Raw genomic sequence first — 24,121 nt, 5'->3', positions numbered from 1 at the left:
TAATATCCCGTTTATTCACTCCAGGACGGTGACAGACCCAGACGGACGGTTCCTCATGGTAATGGGTACCCTCCGCTCTAAGGCTTTCACCCTGGTCTCCGTCTACGCCCCCAACCAAGACCAATCTTTGTTTTTTGATTCTCTCTCCAAACGCCTATCACGAGAAGCACAGGGAAGCATTATCATGGGTGGTGACTTTAATACCATAATAGACCCCTTGCTGGATAGATCTGGTCCTCCGCCTCATGCTTCCATGACGACCCTCCCTCGGGCTTCCCGCACACTTACCGCCACCATGAAACTCCACGGTCTCTGTGACACTTGGCGTTCCCAACACCCCCACACCAAAGATTTTACGCACTTCTCAGCTCCACATCAACACTATTCCAGGATTGACATGATCCACATCACCACTGCCCTAGTGCCACTGATCTCGGACACGGGCATTACACCACTGACTTGGACGGACCACGCTGGGGTCTACCTCCTCATAGATATATACCGCTCGCCTCATAGGAAATTTAAATGGCGTCTTGATGACTCGCTTCTACAACACCCCTCTGCACTAGAGGAAACTAGACTAGCGATTACACAATACTTCACTGAAAATATATCTCCCGATATTCCACTTAATATCCTTTGGGAAGCCCACAAAGCCACGATTCGCGGTACCTTATTAGCAAAATCGTCGGCAATCAAGAAAAAAGCCGCACAGGAAATAGCCTCCCTCGAATCAGAAATAGCCACCTTACTACCCAAACACAAAGCATCCCCCGACCCCTCTTTACTCACCCAGATAGACTCCCTCCGAGGACAACTCAACACTCTCCTATCCACCCGCGCGGCAACAATTCTTCGGAAGTTGCAACAACGCTTTTACGACAAAATGGATAAAATAGATACCCTACTAGCCAACAAACTACGTCGTAAGCAAGCGTTGGGTGCAATAGATAAACTGTACTCGCCACAAAGGGGAACCTATACATATGACCCTGAATTGATGGCTGAAGATTTCCGCCTGTTTTATAGCTCCCTCTATAACTTACCTGACTCGCCCCTGCTGTCTCCTGACGGATCCGGGGGAGTGCGCTCATATTTATCCGATACCCCCCTCCCAACCCTATCCGACAATCAATTGGAAGCCCTAAATAGTCGAATCTCGGAGGAGGAGACAATAGCTGCCATACGATCGATGCGCTCGTCGGCTGCCCCGGGTCCGGACGGTTTCACAGCCCAATATTATAAACTCTTCGCGAAGGAACTGGCCCCACACCTAGCCTCCCTATTTAACGGTATCCTCGAGGGAGCCTCCTTCCTGCCGGAGACGACTCGGGCCGATATAGTGGTAATACCAAAGCCTGACAAAGATCCGACTAGCTGCTTAAATTACAGACCAATCTCATTATTGAATGTTGACTTGAAAATATACGCGAAAATACTAGCTAACCGTCTGGGTCCCCTGATGCCCGGCCTGGTCCACCCGGATCAGGTCGGCTTCATTCCTGGACGCCAGGCGTCCGACAACACTAGAAGGGCAATAGATCTAATATACTCAATCCAAAAACGGAAACCTCCCTCTCTCATTTTGGCTCTTGACGCGGAGAAGGCCTTCGACCGCATATCGTGGTCTTTTGCCTTTGCAGTCCTTGACAAAATGGGATTCTCCGGAAACTTTCTAGAGGGAATTAAAGCACTCTACCACTCTCCGTCGGCCCAGGTTATGGTTAACGGTGTCTCCTCCTCCAGTTTCGGGATCACCAATGGTACCAGGCAGGGATGCCCCCTCTCCCCTTTAATCTTTGCCCTAGTCATGGAGCCCCTAGCAGCAAGGATCCGTAATAACAGTGCTATCCATGGAATATCCACAGGCCTATCTGAACACAAGATAGCGCTATATGCCGACGACGTCCTGATCTCCCTCACTGACCCAGCCCAATCTCTCCCCGCGCTTTTATCTGAGATTAGCTCATACTCACAGCTCTCAGGTTATAAAACAAACGTGAGCAAAACAGAGGTCCTTAACTTTTATATCCCGGCAGCTCTCAAACAAGAACTTCAAACTATTCTCCCCTGTAACTGGCAAACCAAGAAAATTAAATACCTTGGTGTGTACTTGACCCACCATCACCACCAACTTTTCCAAGCAAATTATCCCCGTTTATTACAGACAATTAAGGAGGACTTGGTGGACTGGTCCAGTTATTTTATATCATGGATAGGCAGAATTAACTCTGTCAAGATGAGCGTGCTCCCCCGACTCCTGTACTTATTTCAGACCCTCCCGATCTACGTCCCTACCTACGTCTTCAAGACCCTACAACGCCAATCTTCCCTCTTTATTTGGAATCACAAACGCCCTCGAGTCAGACTTAAACTGCTTCAACGCCCCTCCAGAGGCGGCGGTCTGGGTATCCCGGATTTTAAGAAATACTTTTATGCCGCGCAACTCGCTCAATGTGCACAATGGTGCAACGAAGGCGGGACGCGGAAGGTCTGGGTGGGGATAGAGGCGGAGGAGACGGGCCTAGCTACACTATCCTCCCTACTGTGGCTTCACCGGAACCAGCGTCCCCGTGCGGCCCTATTGCACCCTGTAGTAAGTCGCTCCCTGGCAACATGGGACCTGACAAATAGACGGTTCAGTTTGGCCCCATACCCGTCCCCGCTAATTCCGTTATTTAACAACCCAGCCTTCCCACCAGGTATGAGCAGAGCCACGCACACATCTTGGCGCATGAGTGGTATTTTCTATGTTAATGATATCACCTCCACAGCTACGTTCCCACAATTCGCAGATATCCGTGAAGGAACAGTAATCCCCTCATCGGACTTCTTCCGCTATCTACAAATTAGACATTTCCACTCCACCATCACCACCACCCTTCTCCACAGACATTTATCCCCCTTTGAACACATTAGCTGGAAACGCACCAACACTAAAGGCCTCATATCAGACATCTACACCCTCCTGGACGACCTCCCCACAACATCCCGGGCCCCTCATGAAGTGGCATGGGAAAAGGAATTGGGATTCACTATAGACAATGAGGACTGGGTAGATATATGGGACAATGCGGCTTCCAGCTCCATATGTGTAAGAATTAAAGAAAATATTTATAAATTACTCTACCGATGGTACTATGTCCCTTCCCGTCTACATACTATGTTCCCCGATACTCCAGATAGATGCTGGAGGGGCTGTACGGACATCGGTTCATTCTTACACATGTGGTGGGCCTGCCCTAAAATCTACACAATATGGGGTGAACTCATCACCATGCTTTCGCGTTTATTCGACACCTCCATCCCCTCCGACCCCCAATACTTTTTGCTCCCCATGACTCTTCCTACCCTCAACAGACATCAAAACAAACTATTCCGACATATAGTCTCGGCAATGACATGCCAAATTGCCACAGACTGGAAGAGCCCGACCCCCTCACCAATACAGGGGATAATTTCTCGGATATGGTATGTCCACAAAATGGAATACATGACCGCAGTTATTCGCAATACTGCGAAGCAATTCGATAAAGTATGGTCCCCATGGCTAAACCTACAACAGGCTTCCTCCCCATTCATAATCTGACACGGCATGCCAAGGTCCTATCCACCTCTTGCCCCCGAAGGCTACCCCTCCACCTCTTTGCCCTCTCTCTACTCCCCCCCCCCTCTTTTCTTCAACCGGAGGTGCCCAGCCTCCTATGCTTTTCTGTCCCCTTCTGATCGCTCTCCGAGCACTCTCTTTTTTTCATTTCCTTTGCTGACTCTCTTGACGGAAGGCCACTCCGTTGCCGAGAGTTTCCCACTTTTTATGCTCTAACTTGAATCTCTAAACACGGGAAAACACAAAAAAAAAAAAAAAAAAAGGATCCATGCTGTTGTAGCAACAATTTACTGTACCTACATTTGTATTTTAAGCACCCAAAATGTTCGGGTGCTCTGTTATGTTATCATTGTACCTATTTCATGATCCACTCAATAAAATGTGTTTAAAAAAAAAAAAAAGAAGAAAAGAAGACTTCAAAAGGCGGCAGAAGACTTCAGATCTTCACTGAGGCAACGCTGCGCGCCATTGCTCTCACACAGACACACACATCGGGCACTGTAAGGGTGCAGGGCGCAGGGGGGGCGCCCTGGGCAGCAATAAAAACCTCTAGGGACACTGGCATATGTAGGAGGTACTGCGGAGGCAGTATATGAATAAACCCCCGCAGTATAAATAATTTGAGCGGGACCGAAGCCCGCCGGTGAGGGGGCGGGGCTTGGTCTTCCAGCACTAACCAGCGCCATTTTCTCCACAGCACTGCAGAGAAGCTGGCTCCCTGGACTCTCCCTGCTGAACAAGATTGCAGAGGGCAAAAAAGAGGGGGGGGGCACATTTTATTGGCGCAGTGAATATAATATATATATATATATATATATATATATATATATAAGCACTAAATACTAACCGAGTTTTGTTCCAGTGGCGCTGGGTGTGTGCTGGCATACTCTCTCTCCAAAGGGCCTTATTGGTGGACTGTCTCCATATAGATATATCCCTGAGTGTGTGCGGGTGTCGGTACATGTGTGTCGGCATGTCTGAAGCGGAAGGCTCATCTAAGGAGGAGGTGGAGCAGATGATTGTGGTGTCTCCGTCGGCAACGCCGACACCTGATCGGTTGGATATGTGGAATGTTTTAAATGCAAATGTGACTCTCTTACATAAGAGAGTGTACAAAGCTGAGTCCAGAGAAAAAACAGGGAGTCGATCAATGGCTTTGACTGTGTCACAGGGCCCTTCAGGGTCTCAAAAACGTCCCCTGTCCCAGATAGCAGACACGGATACCGACACGGATTCTGATTCCAGTGTCGACTATGATGATGCGAATTACACCAAAGGGTGCCCAAAAGTATTCATTATATGATTATTGCAATAAAAGATGTTTTGCATATCACAGATGACCCCTCTGTCCCTGACACGAGGGTACGCATGTTTAAGGAAAAGAAACCCGAGGTAACCTTTCCCCCATCTCATGAGCTGAACGAGTTATTTGAAAAAGCTTTGGAAACTCCAGACAAAAAGCTGCAGATTCCCAAGAGGATTCTTATGGTGTATCCTTTCCCTGCACAGGACAGGGTACGGTGGGAATCAACGCCCAGGCTGGACAAGGCTTTAACGCGCTTGTCCAAGAAGGTGGCGCTACAGTCTCCAGACACGGCAGCCCTCAAGGATCCTGCTGATCGCAGACAGGAAACTACCTTAAAATCAATTTATACACATACGGGTGCTTTGCTCAGACCGGCAATAGCATTGGCTTGGGTTTGTAGCGCTGTAGCAGCGTGGACAGGTACCTTGTCAGCTGACATTGATACCCTAGATAGGGATACCATTTTATTGACCTTAGGTCACATTAAAGACGCAGTCTTATATATGAGAGACGCTCAAAGAGACGTTGGGCTGCTAGGTTCGAGAGCCAACGCCATGGCGATTTCTGCTAGACGAGCACTGTGGACCCGCCAATGGACGGGTGATGCCGACTCAAAGAGGCATATGGAAGTTTTGCCTTACAAGGGTGAGGTTTTATTTGGGGAAGGTCTCGCGGACCAGGTTTCCACAGCTACCGCGGGTAAATCTACTTTTTTGCCTTTTGTTCCTCCACAGCAAAAGAAAACACCACAGTATCAGATGCAGTCCTTTCTGTCGCATAAGTCCAGAAGTGGTCGGGGCTCTTCCTTCCTCGCCAGAGGTAAGGGTAAAGGGAAAAGAATGCCTGCTACGGCTAGTTCCCAGGAGCAGAAGTCCTCCCCGGTTTCTACTAAATCCACCGCATGACGCTGGGGGCTCCACTGAGGGAGTCCGCACCGGTGGGGGCACGCCTTCGACTCTTCAGCCACGTCTGGGTTCAGTCGGACGTGGATCCGTGGGCGATGGAAATTGTATCCCAGGGCTACAAGCTGGAATTCGAAGACGTGCCTCCTCAATGATTCTTCAAATCGGCTTTACCAGCTTCTCCCCCAGAGGGAGATAGTTTTAGCTGCAATTCAAAAGCTGTGCCAACAGCAAGTGATTATCAAGGTTCCCCTAATACAACAGGGAAAAGGATATTATTCAACCCTATTTGTGGTCCCGAAACCGGATTGCTCGGTCAGACCCATTCTAAATTTAAAATCCCTATACCTGTACTTGAAAAAGTTCAAGTTCAAGATGGAATCACTCAGGGCAGTTATCTCCAGCCTGGACGGGGGATATTTTATGGGTCACTAGACATAAAGAATGCATACCTTCATGTCCCCATATATCCTCCTCATCAGGCGTACCTGAGATTCGCTGTACAGGACTGTCATTACCAGTTTCAGACGTTGCCGTTTGGACTTTCCACGGCCCCGAGGATTTTCACCAAGGTAATGGCGGAAATGATGGTGCTCCTGCGCAGGCAAGGAGTCACAATTATCCCGTACTTGGACGATCTCCTGATAAAAGCGAGATCAAAGGAACAGTTGCAGAAAAGCGTGTCGCTCTCCCTGAGAGTGCTGCAGCAGCATGGCTGGATTCTAAATCTACCAAAGTCACAGTTGGTTCCAACGACTCGGCTATCTTTCTTAGGCATGATTCTGGACACAGAACAAAAGAGGGTTTTTCTCCCGATGGAAAAAGCCCAGGAACTCCAGAACATGGTCAGAGACCTGTTAAAATGAGGCCATCCCCTTCGGCAGGTTTCATGCGAGGACTTTTCAGTGGGACCTTCTGGGCAAATGGTCCGGGTCCCATCTTCAAATACATCAGAAAATAAGCCTGTCCCCCAGGGCCAGGGTGTCTCTCCTGTGGTGGCTGCAGAGTGCTCACCTTCTAGAGGGTCGCAGGTTCGGCATTCAAGACTGGGTTCTGGTGACCACGGAGGCGAGCCTCCGAGGATGGGGAGCAGTCACACAAGGAAGGAATTTTCAGGGACTATGGTCAAGCCAGGAGGCTTGTCTACACATCAACATACTGGAATTAAGGGCCATATACAACAGCTTACGACAAGCGGAGAATCTTCTTTGCGACCTACCGGTTCTGATTCAATCAGACAACGTCAAAGCCGTGGCTCATGTAAACCGCCAAGGCGGGACAAGGAGCAGAGTGGCAATGGCGGTAGCCACCAGGATTCTACGCTGGGCAGAAAATCACGTAAGCGCTCTGTCAGCAGTCTTCCTTCCGGGAGTGGACAACTGGGAAGCAGACTTCCTCAGCATATTGTGCCAGGTCAAGGGACCCTCAGGCAGTAGCGGTGGACGCCCTGGTGACACCATGGGTGTTTCAGTCGGTCTATGTGTTCCCTCCTCTTCCTCTAATCTCAAAAATATTGAGAATCATAAGACGAAAAAGAGTGCAGACAATACTCATTGTTCCAGATTGGCCTCGAAGGGCCTGGTATTCAGATCTTCAGGAGATGCTCACAGAAGATCCATGGCCTCTTCCTCTTAGGGAGGACCTGTTGCAGCAGGGGCCCTGAGTGTTTCAAGACTTACCGCGGTTACGTTTGACGGCATGGCGGTTGAACACAGACTCCTAGCTGGGAAAGGTATTCCGGAGGAAGTCATCCCTACTCTGATAAAGGCTAGGAAGGAGGTGATGGCGAAACATTATCAACGTATCTGGAGGATGTATGTATCTTGGTGTGAAGCCAAGAATGCTCCTACGGAAGATTTCCACCTGGGCCGTTTTCTCCACTTTCTTCAAACAGGAGTGGATATGGGCCTGAAGTTAGGCTCCATTAAGGTACAGATTTCGGCCCTATCTATATTCTTTCAGAAGGAATTGGCTTCTCTCCCAGAAGTCCAGACTTTTGTAAAAGGAGTGCTACACATCCAGCCTCCTTTTGTGGCCCCAGTGGCACCAGGGGACCTTAACGTGGTGTTACGGTTCCTAAAATCTCACTGGTTTGAGCCTCTTCAAACAGCTGAATTAAAATTCTCACTTGGAAGGTGGTCATGTTGTTGGCATCTGCGAGGCGGGTGTAAGAATTGGCGGCTTTGTCACATAAGAGCCCCTATCTCATTTTCCATGTGGATAGAGCAGAGTTGAGTTCTCATCCTCAATTTTTGCCTAAAGTGGTTTCATTGTTTCATATGAACCAACCTATTGTGGTGCCTGTGGCTACGGGAGACTTGGAGGATTCCAAGTCCCTTGATGTAGTCAGGGCCTTAAAGATTTATGTAGCCAGGACGGCTCGGGTGAGGAAAACAGAGGCACTGTTTGTCCTGTATACAGCCAACAAGGTTGGCGCTCCTGCTTCTAAGCAGACTATCGCTCGCTGGATCTGTAACACGATTCAGCAGGCTCATTCTACGGCTGGATTGCCGTTACCAAATTTGGTAAAGGCCCATTCCACTAGGAAGGTGGGCTCTTCTTCGGCGGCTGCCCGAGGCGTCTCGGCTTTACAGCTTTGCCGAGCAGGTACTTAGTCGGGTTCAAACACTTTTGCTAAATTCTACAAGTTTGATACCCTGGCTGATGAGGACCTCATGTTTGCTCAATCGGTGCTGCAGAGTCATCCGCACTCTCCCGCCCGGTCTGGAGCTTTGGTATAATCCCCATGGTCCTTACGGAGTCCCCAGCATCCTCTAGGACGTAAGAGAAAATAAGATTTTAAACCTACCGGTAAATCTTTTTCTCCTAGTCCGTAGAGGATGCTGGGCGCCCGTCCCGTGCGGACATATTTCTGCATGACTTGTATATAGTTGTTGCTTACATAAGGGTTATGTTACAGTTAAGATCAGTCGTTGGCTGATACTGTTTTGTTCATACTGTTAACTGGTTGCGTATATTCCAGGTTATACGGTGTGGATGGTGTGGGCTGATATGAATCTTGCCCTTAGATTAACAAAAATCCTTTCCTCATACTGTCCGTCTCCTCTGGGCACAGTTTCTCTGAGGTTTGGAGAAGGGGCATAGAGGGAGGAGCCAGTGCACACCCATTCTATCCTAAAGTCTTTAGAGTGCCCATGTCTCCTGAGGAGCCCGTCTATACCCCATGGTCCTTACGGAGTCCCCAGCATCCTCTACGGACTAGGAGAAAAAGATTTACTGGTAGGTTTAAAATCTTATTTTGTGCCGTCCATGAAGTCGAATCCAGGACGCACACTATCGTCAATTGGTCCGTTTTTCGACAGCGGGACTGTCGAATCCGTTTTTTATTGAATATGTCGAATTCGGGTCCCGGCGGGAGGGTGTCTGACTGTCGAATTGTGTCGTATTTAAAAACAGTCGAATTCCACCCGGAATTCGACTGCAATTGCATATACCCCATAGTGTGTGAACGCCCATTTAACACCTGTTAACAAGGTGATCGGGAGAAAAAGGGGGAGCAGTTGGATAGCCCCAGGTGTTGAAGCCCAAGGCTACCTCCCTATTTCACCCGGGGTAATTACCATGGGTAACTGAACCCAGCCATAGCCTAAAGGTCATTTTCTACATTATGTTTAATAATTTTGTGCATGAAACAAAGTTTGTGTATATTACACTTTCAGAGAGCAAAAGGTGTCACTATCTCAGCTATGCTCCAAAAAATGTGGATTTCAGACATCAGATTTTCCAATATGTGAGAGTCAAACTATTTATAATCTCACATCTGCTCAGTATTTTTTAACACCAAAAGCATGTTCAGTACATTCAAATCTCTTATCAAACATCCAATATAAACCTATCCAATCCTTTTAGAGCACTTGTTAATGACACCATTTTTAAGGAAAGATATGTTTATATGCAAAATAATGCCAGTTCTAGGTTTGAGAGAATCTGGTCTTTCTGGCTTGAGTCTACTCATTCAGCACCAGATATTCCTCTGCTACCTATGTGTTGATATGTTCAGTTCAGAACGTATATTTTTTGGTTTATTGTTTATACTCAATATACTATTGTTTATTGGGATTTCCATCAGCAAGTTTGGATCTTGGGATCACTTTTGGTTAACTACACATTACAAAAAATTATATTGATGGGAGTATAATACTACACGTACTCTCTTTTCTTTGTTAATTGATTCTTTTATTACATCACAGATATATTATTCCCTTGATTTGTTTATACTTACTAATTGTTCTGGCATTCGACTGTATGTATACTGTTCTTCTTCCTGTGTGGTATGGCTTACATTGTGAGTGTATGTGCTACTCTTTCTCAATAAAAAATTTACTCCATTAAAAAAAACAAAAACCACAACCTATCCAATCATCATCACAGACCAAGATCTTTTTGTTTTGAAAACCACTTCTGAGGTGAAAGGTCTGCTCCAAGCAATCTGCTCTTTCCCATAACCTTGGTCACCTTCTTTTCACTTGATCACACACTGAAAAAGGATGAAACTATTCTCCTCCCCTTCTCTATTACCAGTCTGCTTGACAATACCCCTTCCACTAATCAGTCAATGTCTCGTGTTCATTCTACTCTTAATTAACATCTTTAATCTGTCATCCTATTTTTCAATCATAATTAATGAATGGGATTACTTAATCTTAAAAAAAAATAATACTTGGATACAAACTCTCCCAGACGACAGTCTCATTTCTGAACTCCCATGCCACGCTTAACAAGTTTCTTGAAAGGTTTTCCTATACCCATATCAAATGCTTGAGACAGAGATTACAGATGTTCGTTAATGGGAACAAATCTACACAACATGTCTAAGCTCTCAGTAATAACAACCTATGTTTCAAAGTATAAATATGTTGAATATGCTATATTTGGTTCACATTATAATACTTACATTCATAGCTTACCACCCATTTTCTACCAGCAATTCCCAGGAAATATTTCAAAGTCCTTTCACACACCAGAAACTCATCTACCGGAAAGAAAAGAAAATCATTTTAGAAAAATAACTCTTGTGGGCTTTAGGATAGGGTGCTAATCCTTCAATACATGGCTGGTCTTCCTTCCATTATGCATCATGAAACAAAATGAGTTATGAGTTGGTTGTAGAGAGGTAGCAGGGATAAAGGATGGGAGACAGCCCAAAATGCTTAGGAATGGCGGCAGGACACAAGAAGACAAACTATCCATAAATAAATGCATATATTACAAAAACAGTCACTGTGCAGAATTTCAGCCAGTTTTACCACACAGCAGTACTGAATGATGTAAGAGACAGTATGTAAATATAATATGGCCTACTCTTCCTATTAATACAATCATCATCTTGAAAGCAGATTGAGTACTTTGAGCAGCTGGCATTATGGGTGTCCAACCTCTCCACATTTAAATACACAGTTTATGATCATGAAAAAGTGGGTGCACAGGAAAGGCTCATTTCTACCTTCCACTTGGTACTAAGTGGACACTGCGCATCATTTTTATAATGAGCATATATAGTCCTTTTTACTTTTGAATGTTTGTTGAGAACTGTGATGTATGTGTCTCTGATCTCTCCAGCCAACACAGGTGCGACCACTGGCAAGACTCCCCTGCATTATCCCCATGTGCACTGTGGTAGGCATAATACTATACTTCCAAGAACTCCCTTTGTTATTTGAAGTTCATGCAGGGAGAAAAATACTGCTGTAAGTGGTGTGTCACTCATTATGGCACGCTGTCCTCATCCGCTCTGCAAACGCACAGATCATACATGAAAACAAGGAGAGAAAAGCAGGATGGCATTTCAGCCCGCCTACCTACAGATAATAAAGTCCAATGAATGGCTGACAGCACTAGCCAGTAGGAGATCTGTCTTTGTAGTAATGTAGTACAAATGTCTTTTCTTTATTTAAAGCAGAGTCCAGTGCCTATTTTTATATCCCTCTTATGATGCAGCTACATTATTAATAACTAAGAAACTTTTCAATGAAAAGCTGACCAGTAACTGGATTCAGTGCCTGGGCAACAGGAAAGAATGACGCCAATAAATTCATAAAAATAGAATAATGATAGCAGACATCTTGCTAGATGCCAACAAAATGTTTTTTGTTTTTTCTCTTTTAAATTGATTCCAAATAAAGCAAGAACAGGCGCTAATACTTTCAATGACAAAAAGCACTTAAACACTAGACATAAAATACAAGGTGTTTTATATTAAAGAGCTACTGACATTAATCTTTCCTAGAGCAGTGTCTGGCATCATATTAGAAAACCCTGGTAAACTACAATGCGTATTGTCTCAGAATCTGACAAGCATCAAGGTCAGTGGCTAGTGATCCCCGGAAAAGATATACTACTAATATCTTACAGATATACATAAAAATGAGCCAGTGATGCAGCCTAACAAGTACTGTATTTCATCTGTTTCTGTAGATCTCACTGACTGCATTTATACATGAAAAATTAAATTTACCCTTCATATGTTTAGGGTATATTTACAGAAACGAGATGTAGACAGGATCCCAGCGGTCATTATCCAGACAGTCACAATGCTGACAGATCCCAAAGGTGAGTATCAGAGTTAGGATGCAGGAGAAGACGGTTAGGGCTAGGGTGTGGGAGGGAATGTTTAGGACTTTGGGTTAGAATACTCACCAGGATCTGTCGGGATTCTGACCAACCGGGATGCGGACTGCTGGCATTTCATACCCAACCCATTGAAATGTGTGCTACAATGCTAGGGTTGCTGCTTAATATGCATACGATAGCTGTGGCTTTTCCCTAGGGCTGCTACATTAAGATGTGATAGATACAACATGCATAAAAGACCAGCCCACAGATCATATATAGTAGACTACCGCTGGTTTGACACAAGGACCTTATACAGATTTAAATACAGTGTAAAACATGGAGCACTTGTCTGTATAGCTGTAAGTGGTAATATGAGATACCCAAGCTTGTGTGGATAGATTTATTTTTGTACATTTAATTTAGATGTAACGATGTTACAAGATTTTACATTTCCATTTGGCCCAAGTACCAAATGACAGACTTGGGTTTTAATTTGGCCTCACAATTTACAATAGAACAGCTACTCAGCACACAGACTGAGCACCTGGATCAAATGACATCTGCCAATCAGGTTGCTGGGCTTCCTTTAAAAGGAGCTATCAATTTTTAGCATAATCGTTATTGGTAACACACATGGCAATATCTGTTTAATCTGCCAAAATTGCTTCATATACGGTAGCTAGGGGAGCCACGAGGGCTGACTGAGTGAGAAACAGTAAACGTGCAAACTAATATTGAATACAATCTTTGTAAAATCTGAAAAAAAAGCATAAACTCCAAAAATAAAACCTGTAATGGCAGCAAGTCTTTTGTATATTTCCCTTCTAGCCCAGGGTGTTAGGCCAATAGCAGATTAGCTGAAGGCATGCAGTAAAATGTTTCTCCACGGCAGGGATTATAAAAAGCTTTTACACAAATCAGAACACTTTCCATATTGACCTTCCTGTGTAGAAGTAATCTCTTTATAGCCCAACAATGTGATAGGAGTTACAAAAATAAATGTGAATACATTGCATTTCATGTCCCTAAATATTGTATGTGATGTAATAAACAAGCATTGAAGAAGCTGCAGAAATCAAACCACAGAATTTTTGCTAAGAAATTACCTGTTTTCATGATCACATGGGTGGTCGACACGGTCATTTGATTGGAAAAGACGCTCTGAGTTTTCCGTGCAAATTTCTGGACCAGAATCTGGAAGCGATAAAGTTTGAGGTTTACAGCATGAGTTATGGTGGTCTTCTCTGCTTTCACCATTAGAAATGATCACTGCATTTTCCAATACATGAAGATGTTTTTGAGTGGGGTGGGACGCAAACATTTATAGCAATGGACATCACAAACCAACATACTCAGAGCGCAAGAGCAATAAAGACACAACATCATCTGATAGGTGAACCAATTTCCCTTAAATGTAAACATAAGAACTGTCCGTTAATTCAACATTTTTTGAAACAGGTACAGCTCTGTGCCACAACTCATTATCTTATCTATACTTCTTTCTCTTGAGTGGACAGTCCTGGTGTAGTGGATCCCTCCCTCCATTTCTCTTATGCTTACTCCTGTTTTCAAGGCAGCCTGTACATGCAAATTATAGTCCTGGAATCAGAAGCATCCGCCTACTAGGGAGATTTTCTTTATTAGATTTAATTAGTAACATAGTATCTGAGGTTGAAAAAAGACAATTGTCCATCGAGTTCAACCTATTTGTGGTGTCCTATGCATGATGATTTGACTAGAATTTCTGACTGATGCTGCTGTCAGCCATTGCATTTTATCCCTATTTATAGTAACTATAATGCATGACTATGCACCATACCCCTGGATATCCTTATCCAATAGGAATTTATCTAACCCATTCTTAAAGGTGTTGACAGATTCCGCCATTACAACTCCCTCGGGCAGGGAATTCCAAACACGTATTGTCCGTACCGTGTAAAAGCCTTTACGCCGTATTGTGCGGAATCTCCTCTCCTCTAACCTGAGCGAGTGTCCACGAGTCCTCTGTGTTGATCTAACCAAAAACAGGTCCCGCGCAAGCTCTGTGTATTGTCCCCTTATATATTTGTAGATGTTGATCATATCCCCTCTTAGTCTCCGCTTTTCCAATGTAAACATGCCTAGTCTTTCAAGCCTTTCCTTGTATTCCATCGTCTCCATGCCCTTAATTAGTTTGGTCGCCCTCCTCTGTACCTTTTCAAGCTCCAGGATATCCTTTTTGTAGTACGGTGCCCAGAATTGTACACAGTATTCAAGGTGTGGCCTTACTAGTGATTTATATAACGGGAGTATAATACTCTCGTCCCTAGCATCAATACCCCGTTTTATGCATGCTAATATCTTATTAGCCTTCTTTGCTGCAGTCCTACTTTGGGTACTACTGCTTAGCTTGCTATCTATGAGGACACCTAAGTCATTTTCCAGTACAGAATCCCCTAATTTTACCCCATTTAGTAGGTAGGTGTAATTTTTGTTCTTGTTACCACAGTGCATTACCTTACACTTGTCTGTGTTGAAGCGCATTCTCCATTTGGCTGCCCATGCTTCTAATTTAACTAAGTCGTTCTGAAGAGACTCGGCATCCTCCTCTGTATTTATAGCCTTACACAATTTGGTATCATCTGCAAAAATTGACACCATGCTCTCTAGACCTTCTGTTAGGTCGTTAATGAAAATATTGAACAATAGCGGTCCTAATACTGAGCCTTGCGGCACACCACTTAGCACTTCAGTCCAAGTTGAAAAAGATCCATTAACCACAACGTGCTGCTTCCTATTATCTAACCAGTTTTTGACCCAAGTGCATATTGTGCTAGTGCGTCACATGGAGTGGGTGGTGGTCCCAGTACACACAGAATTCCGCAATAAAATGTTTTTCGCAATTTGGGAAAGTTTTATCGACTAGGTGCCTCTCATGCTCCGCAGGCAGAGACTTTGATGGGTATGCAATTACAAGTGAAAATACATCGGCTGCGAGAAACGTTAATTTTTCACAACTTTCCCAGATGTCTCACACGTATTTTTCTTTTCTTTTACAGGCTATCCAAGTTGGTCACCTGTGAAAAACAAAATACATTTATCTCCTGAAAACACACAGGTTCAAACAGGATTTAGTTTGGCCTGCCTGAGGCAGGTGAAACAAAATCTCTGATAAACCGGCATGAGCTGTGGCTTTACTGGGCTAATTGGATAGCCCCGGTGGGACACTTAGCAGAGGTAATAACCACGGCTAATTGGATATCCCCCATTGCGGTTTGAAAAATGACACATTGTATGAGATGCAACATTTATTAGAAGATCCACCGCCAGCTGACCGCCGTACCTGGAAAACACCACTATAGCCACAGGAACTGCTGAACAAGGCAATTCACCGCTGGACCACCAGGAATGCTTTAGCTGACAAGATAATCATGTAGACATGTAATCTGTGTCGATGCTATGAGTCACCATGGTCACTCTCAACAAGCCAAGCATGTCGCCATTACTGTCGATAAAATATATCCAACCCGTATTCGCAATGATATAGGAGTGTGTTAATTATTTAGTACCATTTTTGGCTGTATTCTCTCTTGACAGTCCATAAAAGGAGATTTATGGTAGACTAACCATAGTTAAATCTCTATCTGCTGGGTACACTGGGTTCCACAGGGAATACATCGGGGTGTAGAGATGGATCTTGATCCAGAGGTACCAACAGGCTAAAGGGACCCCATACACTAGAGCGATAATGCCCAATTTCAGCCCAAATCGGGCATTCGGCGCGATAAATTGGGTGAAATCGGGCATTTTTGAGGTGTCTCCGGGCCGATCCGATCTGATGCACGTTCCCGTGAGCATCGGATCCTCCAGACTAAATTTGCTGCACATTCAATCTGGTCCGACCTGGGGCCATGGCTGGGATCGCCCAGGATACATCGGATGCAAAAGGACAGAATCCGTTGTATCCTGGGCTATCCTGCCAGGGTTATCGCCTGCGATCGCCTCAGACATGAGGTCGGCCCTTTAAGCTTTAGACTATCCCAGGATGCATTGCGGGGCCTCCTCTATAACCCTGCCTCCAGGCACTGTGAGCTCAGTTTTGTTAACCAGTCCAATGTAGAAGCAGGTAAAAGAGAAGGCAGGTGAGAACCACAATCTCACAACAGGAGAAGGGACTAGCAGCTAATGCCATATAAACCCAAAGTAGCCAAGTACGTCAGGGTGGGCGCCCTGTGGAACACAGTGTATCTCGCAGAAAGAGATTTAACTATGGTAAGTCTACCATAAATCTCCTTTTCTGTAGCGGGGTATATTGTGTTCCACAGGGAATACATCAGGGATGTCCGATAGCAGTTCCTCAAGGGAGGGGACGCACCTTAGCGAGAACCCGGCATCCAAAGGAAGCATCCTGGGAGGCAGAAGTATCAAAGGCATAGAACCTCATAAACGTGTGCACAGAGGACCACGTAGCCGCCTTGCACAATTGTTCTGCGGACGCGTCACAACGGGCCGCCCAAGAGGGTCCAACAGAACGAGTAGAATGGGCTTTAATAGCAGCAGGAGCTGGGAGTCCAGCCTGCGCATGTACTTGTGCAATCACCATCCTAATCCATTTGGCCAAGGTTTGCTCACTCGCAGGCCAGCCATGTTTGAGAAACCAAACAGTACAAAGAGGGCATCCGACCTCCTGATACAGGCAGTCCTCTCCACATATATACAGAGAACCCGTACCACATCCAAAGACCGTTCTTTGGAGGACAATTCAGAAGAGATGAAAGCTGGAACCACAATCTCTTGATTAGGGTGAAATGATGACACCACCTTAGGTAAATAACCAAGGTGAGTTCTAAGAACTGCTCAGTCATGATGAAATATTAAAAAGAGTGGACGACAGGACATTGCGCCTAAATCTGACACCCTTTTAGCAGAGGCAATAGCCAGCAGACCTTGGCTGTGAGTCATTTAAGGTCCACTGACTCAAGAGCTTTAAAAGGACACTCTTGCAGGGTATTCAGGACAACAGACAAATCCCATGGAGCCACAGGAGGCTGAATCCGCAGTACGCCCTGAGTGAATGTATGAACGTCAGGTATAGACACAATTTTTCTCTGAAACCACACCGACAAGGCAGATATGTGAACCTTGAGAGAGGCCAGACGAAGTCCTAAATCCAGACTTTGTTGCAAAAAAGCCAGAAGTCTGGAAGTACTAAACTTGTAAGCATCGTAATTCTTAGCAGCACACCAGGTGAAGTAAGAATTCCAGAGCCTATAATAAATCCGTGCAGAAGCCGATTTGCGGGCCTTCAGCATAGTTTGGACAACCGCCTCGGAGAATCCTTTGGCTCTCAGGAGCGAAGCTTCAAGATCCACGCCGTCAAAGCGAGCCTGGCCAGGGTAAACACAAGAGCCTTGAACGAGGAGATTTGGGCGTTGAGGAAGTAGAAGAGGACGCTCTATCGATAGACCCTGCAGGTCTGAGAACTAATGCTGTCTGGGACACGCTGGAGCGACTAGAAGTAGTATTCCTCCTTTTTGCTTGAACTTCCGTAGTACCCTGGGCAGAAGTGACACTGGAGAGAACACGTAGGGAAGCCGAAAGTTCCATGGAATTGGCAGTGCGTCCACGAACGCTGCTTGAGGATCCCTTGTTCTTGATCCGAAGACCTGAACTTTGTGATTGTGTCGAGACGCCATCAGGTCTACATCTGGTAGACCCCACTTGTCCACTAGGAGTTGAAAGACTTCCGGATGAAGACTCCACTCTCCGGCGTGCACGTCCTGACGACTGAGGAAATCCACTTCCCAGTTGAGGACTCCCGAAATGAACACTGCCGATATTGCTGATAGATGGTGTTCTGCCCAACGAAGGATTTTTGACACTTCCATCATTGCCATGCAGCTGCGAGTGCCGCCTTGATGGTTTATGTATGCCACCGTGGTGGTGTTGTCTGATTGTACTTGAACAGGCCTGTTCTGTATCAGAGGTAGGGCAAGAGTCAAAGCATTGAACACTGCCCGCAATTCCAGAATGTTTATCAGGAGGAGAGATTCCTCCTTGGTTCACCGACCCTGGAGAGACTGTTTCTCTAGCACCGCACCCCAACCCCGCAGACTGGCATCTGTATGTCAGTAGGACCCAGTTGGGGATCCAGAAGGGACGGCCCCTGCTTAACTATTGGTCCTGTAGCCACCAGCTCAGTGACAGACGAACCTCCGGAGTCAAGGAGATCATTTGAGACCTGATCCGATGAGGCAGGCCGTCCCACTTGGAAAGGTTTAACATCTGCAGAGGGCGAGAATGAAATTGAGCGTACTCTACCAAGTCGAAAGCCAACACCATGAGGCCTAGTACTTGCATCGCCGAGTGTATCGACACTCTTGGGCGAGAGAGGAAGTATCTGATCCTGTCCTGAAGTTTCAGGACTTTCTCTGGAGACAGAAAACAGTCTTTGGCTGGGACCAGCGAGGACTTCTTCCAGTTGATGATCCACCCGTGGGCTAGTAGGAAGTCTATCGTCAGTTGTGACCGCTAAGTCAGTCACAATCTTATTCAGATCTTCCCCAAACAGGATGTCTCACTTAAAAGGTAGCACCTCCAAGTTCTTTTTGGAGTCCAGGTCCACCTTCCATGACCTCAACCACAGAATACGGCGAGCCAGGACGGACGTAGTCAACGCCTTGGCCACCATTACACCTGCCTCAGAGGATGCCTCCTGAATGTTGTGGGAGGCAGTGGTAAAATGAGACAGATATTGTCTGGCAGAGTCAGATACTGTATATCCTGAGGCAGCTCTTCCTCTAATGCCTGAACCCATGCTTGAATTCCTTTTGCGGCTCAGGAGGCTGCTATAGTGGGTCTATGTACAGCATCTGTTAGGGAGTAAATAGACTTCAGGCATCCCTCCACACGTTTATCTGTCGGTTTGTTAAGTGAGGTGATAGGCAGAGTAGATGACGCCACAAGACGGGTGACATGGGAATCCACCGGCGGTGAATTTTCCCACTTGTTACACAACTCAGCAGGGAGAGGATAACGAGCCAGCATCTTTTTAGACGGGTAGAATTTCTTTCCTGGCGAAGGCAAGGGTTCCTGACGTATGTCTACTAAATGGTCAGAATGCAGTAAGACTACTTTAGCTACCTTCTGATGTTTAAACTTATCAGGTTTCTTCGACGCAGTAGTGGGATCTACACCATCGATTTGTAAAATCTGCTTAATAGCCTCCACTAGGTCAGGGACATCATCCTGAGTTGTAGATTCCTAGTAAGAAGCAGCTGTATCAGTGTCTGACGGGTCAGTATATTCCCCATCCTCATCAGACGAATCATCTGAGATATTAGTGGATTGTGAGGAAGCGGCCCGCTTAGATGACCCCTTGACACCAGAGTGACGTGGGTAGGTTTCTGTCTAACCAAAGATTGATTTAAGTGCTGTAACTGGGTAGACAAGCATCCGCCCAAGGCGGACTTACCACAGGGACAATATGTGGCTGCAATGGCACAGGAGGTCCCATAGGGGGCGCAAGGCGTGTCACAAGCGTATTGAGCATTGCTGAGAACGCCTGAAGGTGGCTCTTGATTGACTGCAGTAGCTGCGGGCTGATGGGAGATGTATGGCACATATTACACAGACCATTATGCAAAACTTCCCCCTCATGCTAATCCTTGGCGCATGCGCCGCATGAGGCAGGAGCTTCCGTGGATTTCCTGCCCTTTGTGTTGGACATTAGACATTACCAACTCTAAAACTGAGCTCACAGTGCCTGGAGGTGGGGTTATAGAGGATGCCCCGCAATGCATCCTGGGACAGTCTAAAGCTTTAGCCTGTTGGTGCCTCTGGATCAAGATCCATCTCTACACCCCAATGTATTCCCCGTGGAACACAGTGTACCCCGCTGCAGAAAACTATTTTTAAAAAATTGTAAAAATATAAATAAACTTGCGGTTCAGTTACCATATATGAATTTTATAGCATATAACTAGCTCTTAAATAGCAGATATTTCTGTAATGCAAAAGCTTTTTCACGGTTATCTGAATTTTTGTCTATTTCATCTGTGGAAGTCACATTTTGAAAGGTGTATACTTTATCCCCCACACATATGCAAGGTAAATATGATTATGCAGCAGTGTCTATCAGTTTGCTCTCAGGGGGTAGAAAGAAGAAATAGGAGAAAAGCAAGAGAGAGAGTGAGAGAAAGAAAGAATAGAGCTGGGATGGGAAACACCCGATGAAGGACAGTCAGGCACATTAGATCAGATGAAGTCTAATCATGAAGGAAAAATATTTTAAAGAAAGAACAGAGACCTCACTCTGTGCAGGACAGTTTGTTCTACCTGGAACCAAGAAAGAAAAAATATATTTGATTGCTACAGCCAATGATTTTGTAAAGCAATTTTTCTCTGCAGTGTAATTTATTTCTCAATAATTTATGAAGCAAGGGGAATAGAGAGCTTCAACAGTAATTTTGAGGTACAGCTTGCTGTTGGCATGTGCACATATTTCAGAACCTTGCAAACTGAGTTTTTTTTAAGAGGAAAGAACGGCAAAAGGTCATTGAAGCACATGCATCATTCCATTTGCTTGCTGCAAAAGAAGCTGCCATCTTATGCACAGCCAAACCAAAGCAGCACATGACAGATGACAAAACACAGCTACCATCACACATTTATAATAAGGTGAAGCAAAGCCCACTGCTAGCATCTCTATATTAATAGCAGGACTACTTTTATGAGTGACATGATGCCATTGTCTGAGGAGAGCACATTATATACCCCATTAAAGATCATGCAGAATTATATATATTTATTTGTAATTGGTTGCTTTGTTCTGGAGTTATATGGCAAAATGTCTGCCTGTCATTTACAATGCATCACCACTGTGCTCTGGAAAATGTTGGTGAACACTCCCTATGCACCTGCTGGGTGACCTGGAATATGTGACCTGCTGGGTGGTCTGGAAACTGACAGTTATTTGCAGCCACCCACTAAGCAGGGATTTTGAGACTCCTAGGGGGGTGAAAAGGAGTAAAATGCGCAGCCCAGCATGTTGAAACCAGGCATATCAGCCGATTTAACATTTCATTCTAAATGGCACGATCTTCAGCTCTGACTATTGCTATTTTATGCTGTAGATTCATTTTGTATGACTGTAAAGCCACTTTAAGTTGTCAGCTTAGTTAGGAGCAAGTAAGTGTGGCTACATGCCGTACTTACGTTACAGCCAGACTCGTAAATTTTTTGTTTGTAGCCTCATAAAGCTTGATAAAGCTAAATATTTATCTTACTTAAAACTCTTAAAAAGGTCGAAGAACACAGTACGCTATTGGCGTATGGAATACCGTAAGGGTACGCACATTGCGTAACAATCGCTTAGCCGTAGTCGAGACGCTCAAGCGTCACGTTCGCTCACGGCCAAGAGATCACAGGCAGACACACTATTGGCTACCGACTAACGTAATGATATGCTATTAGCGTAGCGGACGCTTGGGACCACGAGGAGATCACAAGCGGCGCTGATGCTCACAATGTTAAACCTTTGCAACTATACCATAAACATTGTATTTATGCAGTAAACCTTGGTGCAGTGATAGGGTGTGAATGTAGCACAGTGTAACCTTATTAACTAGAAAGCAGTGCGAGCGTCTCCGACGCTCTGAGAATACTTAGAAATATAAGAAATACACAGATACCGGTCTTAGGTTCTAACACCTTATATGAACGTTCTATTTGCAAAATAATAATACAATACAAGTCATACACTACCAAAATAACATAGACTAACTAACCAGATAACTACACATGAAATACAATAACAGTACAATTAAGTTTAAGGGAAATGAGAGAGAAAGAGGAGAGGAGAGAGAGAGAGAGAGAGAGAGGAGAGAGAGAGAGATATGGCTCACAATAACAATAAAGACAATATGATTGCGGAGAAAACTTACGCACAAGGGGAAACGATCGCATGCGCCTTTCTGAATATCCAGCTCCCGATTATCAGTGATGAGAACCGTTGAAGAGAGTGAGCTGGATCAGGTCGGCTTGTCTATTTATGCCCCACACACAATACAATTCAATGGTCCCTACAATCTCATTGTTCATTGGACACAGGAATTCGTCTTCGCATTATAACAAAAGGTCATAGGTTGATTCATACAAGTGGGCTGTGTCTATTTCCAACTGCTCAGGTGGGTGGGAAACTAGGTTTCCCGCCGCATGGATAAGTGCAAATAATAGTAAAAGTACATAAACTTCTTATGTCCATAACTATTCGCACGAGCGATTAATCCGCTTCAAACCAACACCGGAATATTGCTAATTAAATACTCTTCCGATGGATACTAAACACCACTGTATGACCCATGTCTGACCCTTCGTATCAAACAAAGAGGGATCTCTTTGTCCATGAACATGCTATATTAACTAAACTTTCAGAACCTATCAAGGGGACCATGATCTACAAAATACATTATATAGTTAAAATATGTAACGATTGAGTCGCACGCTGGGCACACAGAAACTCTACCGTAAATGCGCATACCGTGCGCCTGCGGGTGCACGTAACAGCGGGTATGCGCACGCACGGGAGAGCGCACGCATGCGCAGCGCGGACCTGTATGAGGTGCAAATATGGTAGTGTGCATCGTGATATTTTTCTGACTTTGACAAGCTCCACTAGTCTGTGGTAAGTTGCAGGGCCACTCGGTTGCACATCATTACAAACGCAACTCATCCCACTCACTCATAATCGAATTGACATGTTTGTTTTTCAAGCTTTGCTTACAGCGCTGGGAACATGCTGAAACTAAACTTACTGAATATATAACCTTAAATTGTGCAGTATGTGTTATATACCCCAGTAGGTGCTTTGTTGCATAATAAAAACACAAACAAGATATCCAACAAATTTGGTAAATCCACAGGGACAATCTGCACTTTTAATTGCTATAGAATAAGCAGTGATGATTAATACTCCTAAAATAAAACCTCAAAACATCTAAATGATTAATACGCCTCAAAACAAACATCTAAAACTGATCAAAAGACCAGAAAACGACCTGAGTGGTCTAATTTTGCTTGGGGGGAAAAAAAAAAAAAAGTTATATTTGCAATCAGCACAGACTACAACTTGTCATTTTCTGCTGCATTTTCTAATTCTTACATATACTGTAGCACTGCCAATGTTTACACTGCATGATGACTATGGTAATCACAGTTGCCATGGCAGGTTAGCGGAATATATATCCACGCTTTTCTACAAACTGCATGTCCTGCTAGTAATGTAGCATAACCATAATAATAATTTAACTGCAAAACAGAGCATATCTTTGACTTTACTCTAGTCAGTGAGATAATACATGAGGAGAGGGCTGAGGATTTCTGCAGTACAAAAAGACATTAATTGTCACCGATACTAAGTGTACTAGAGGGGTCAATTCAATTAGGTGCAAGTTAGCAAGAGGTGTTAAACTCGCACACATCAACTATAAATTTGCATACTTTGCCTTAATGTGCGCACACGATTCGAACAATTCAATTAGAAATTAAATTCATACAACTCTTGCAAATTTTGTCCAAAAAACAAGCTGGGAAGGGAGCATGAAAAAAGTGGGGAGACCTTCCTAGACTCCCAAAAAGTGACAACTTTGTTAGCAGCATAATATAGAAGACTGTAAGTGGGCATAAGGGAAGTACTATGCATTTAAAAGTTGTCTAATGGCTGATTTGTGCATTTAAAAAAATAAAGTAAAATCA

The 24,121-nt window shown here is 44.8% G+C and overlaps 1 protein-coding gene across 3 annotated transcripts in view; it reads right to left on the bottom strand.

Annotated features, from left to right (window-relative positions):
* The window catches only part of BRCA1 (BRCA1 DNA repair associated), a 373,734-nt gene that overhangs the window by 118,259 nt on the left and 231,354 nt on the right, over positions 1-24,121 (bottom strand). For all 3 annotated transcript variants that reach the window (XM_063960072.1, XM_063960070.1, XM_063960071.1), the window contains exons 16-17: positions 13,495-13,582; positions 10,731-10,808 (exon numbers count right to left, since the gene is read on the bottom strand). In XM_063960072.1, coding sequence (XP_063816142.1) covers positions 10,731-10,808; positions 13,495-13,582 — 166 coding nt within the window. The remainder of the gene's footprint in view (positions 1-10,730; positions 10,809-13,494; positions 13,583-24,121) is intronic.

The sequence above is a fragment of the Pseudophryne corroboree genome, chromosome 3 (assembly GCF_028390025.1).
Source record: "Pseudophryne corroboree isolate aPseCor3 chromosome 3, aPseCor3.hap2, whole genome shotgun sequence".
NCBI lineage: Eukaryota > Metazoa > Chordata > Amphibia > Anura > Myobatrachidae > Pseudophryne > Pseudophryne corroboree.
This window is presented reverse-complemented; position numbering and strand designations above follow the sequence as displayed.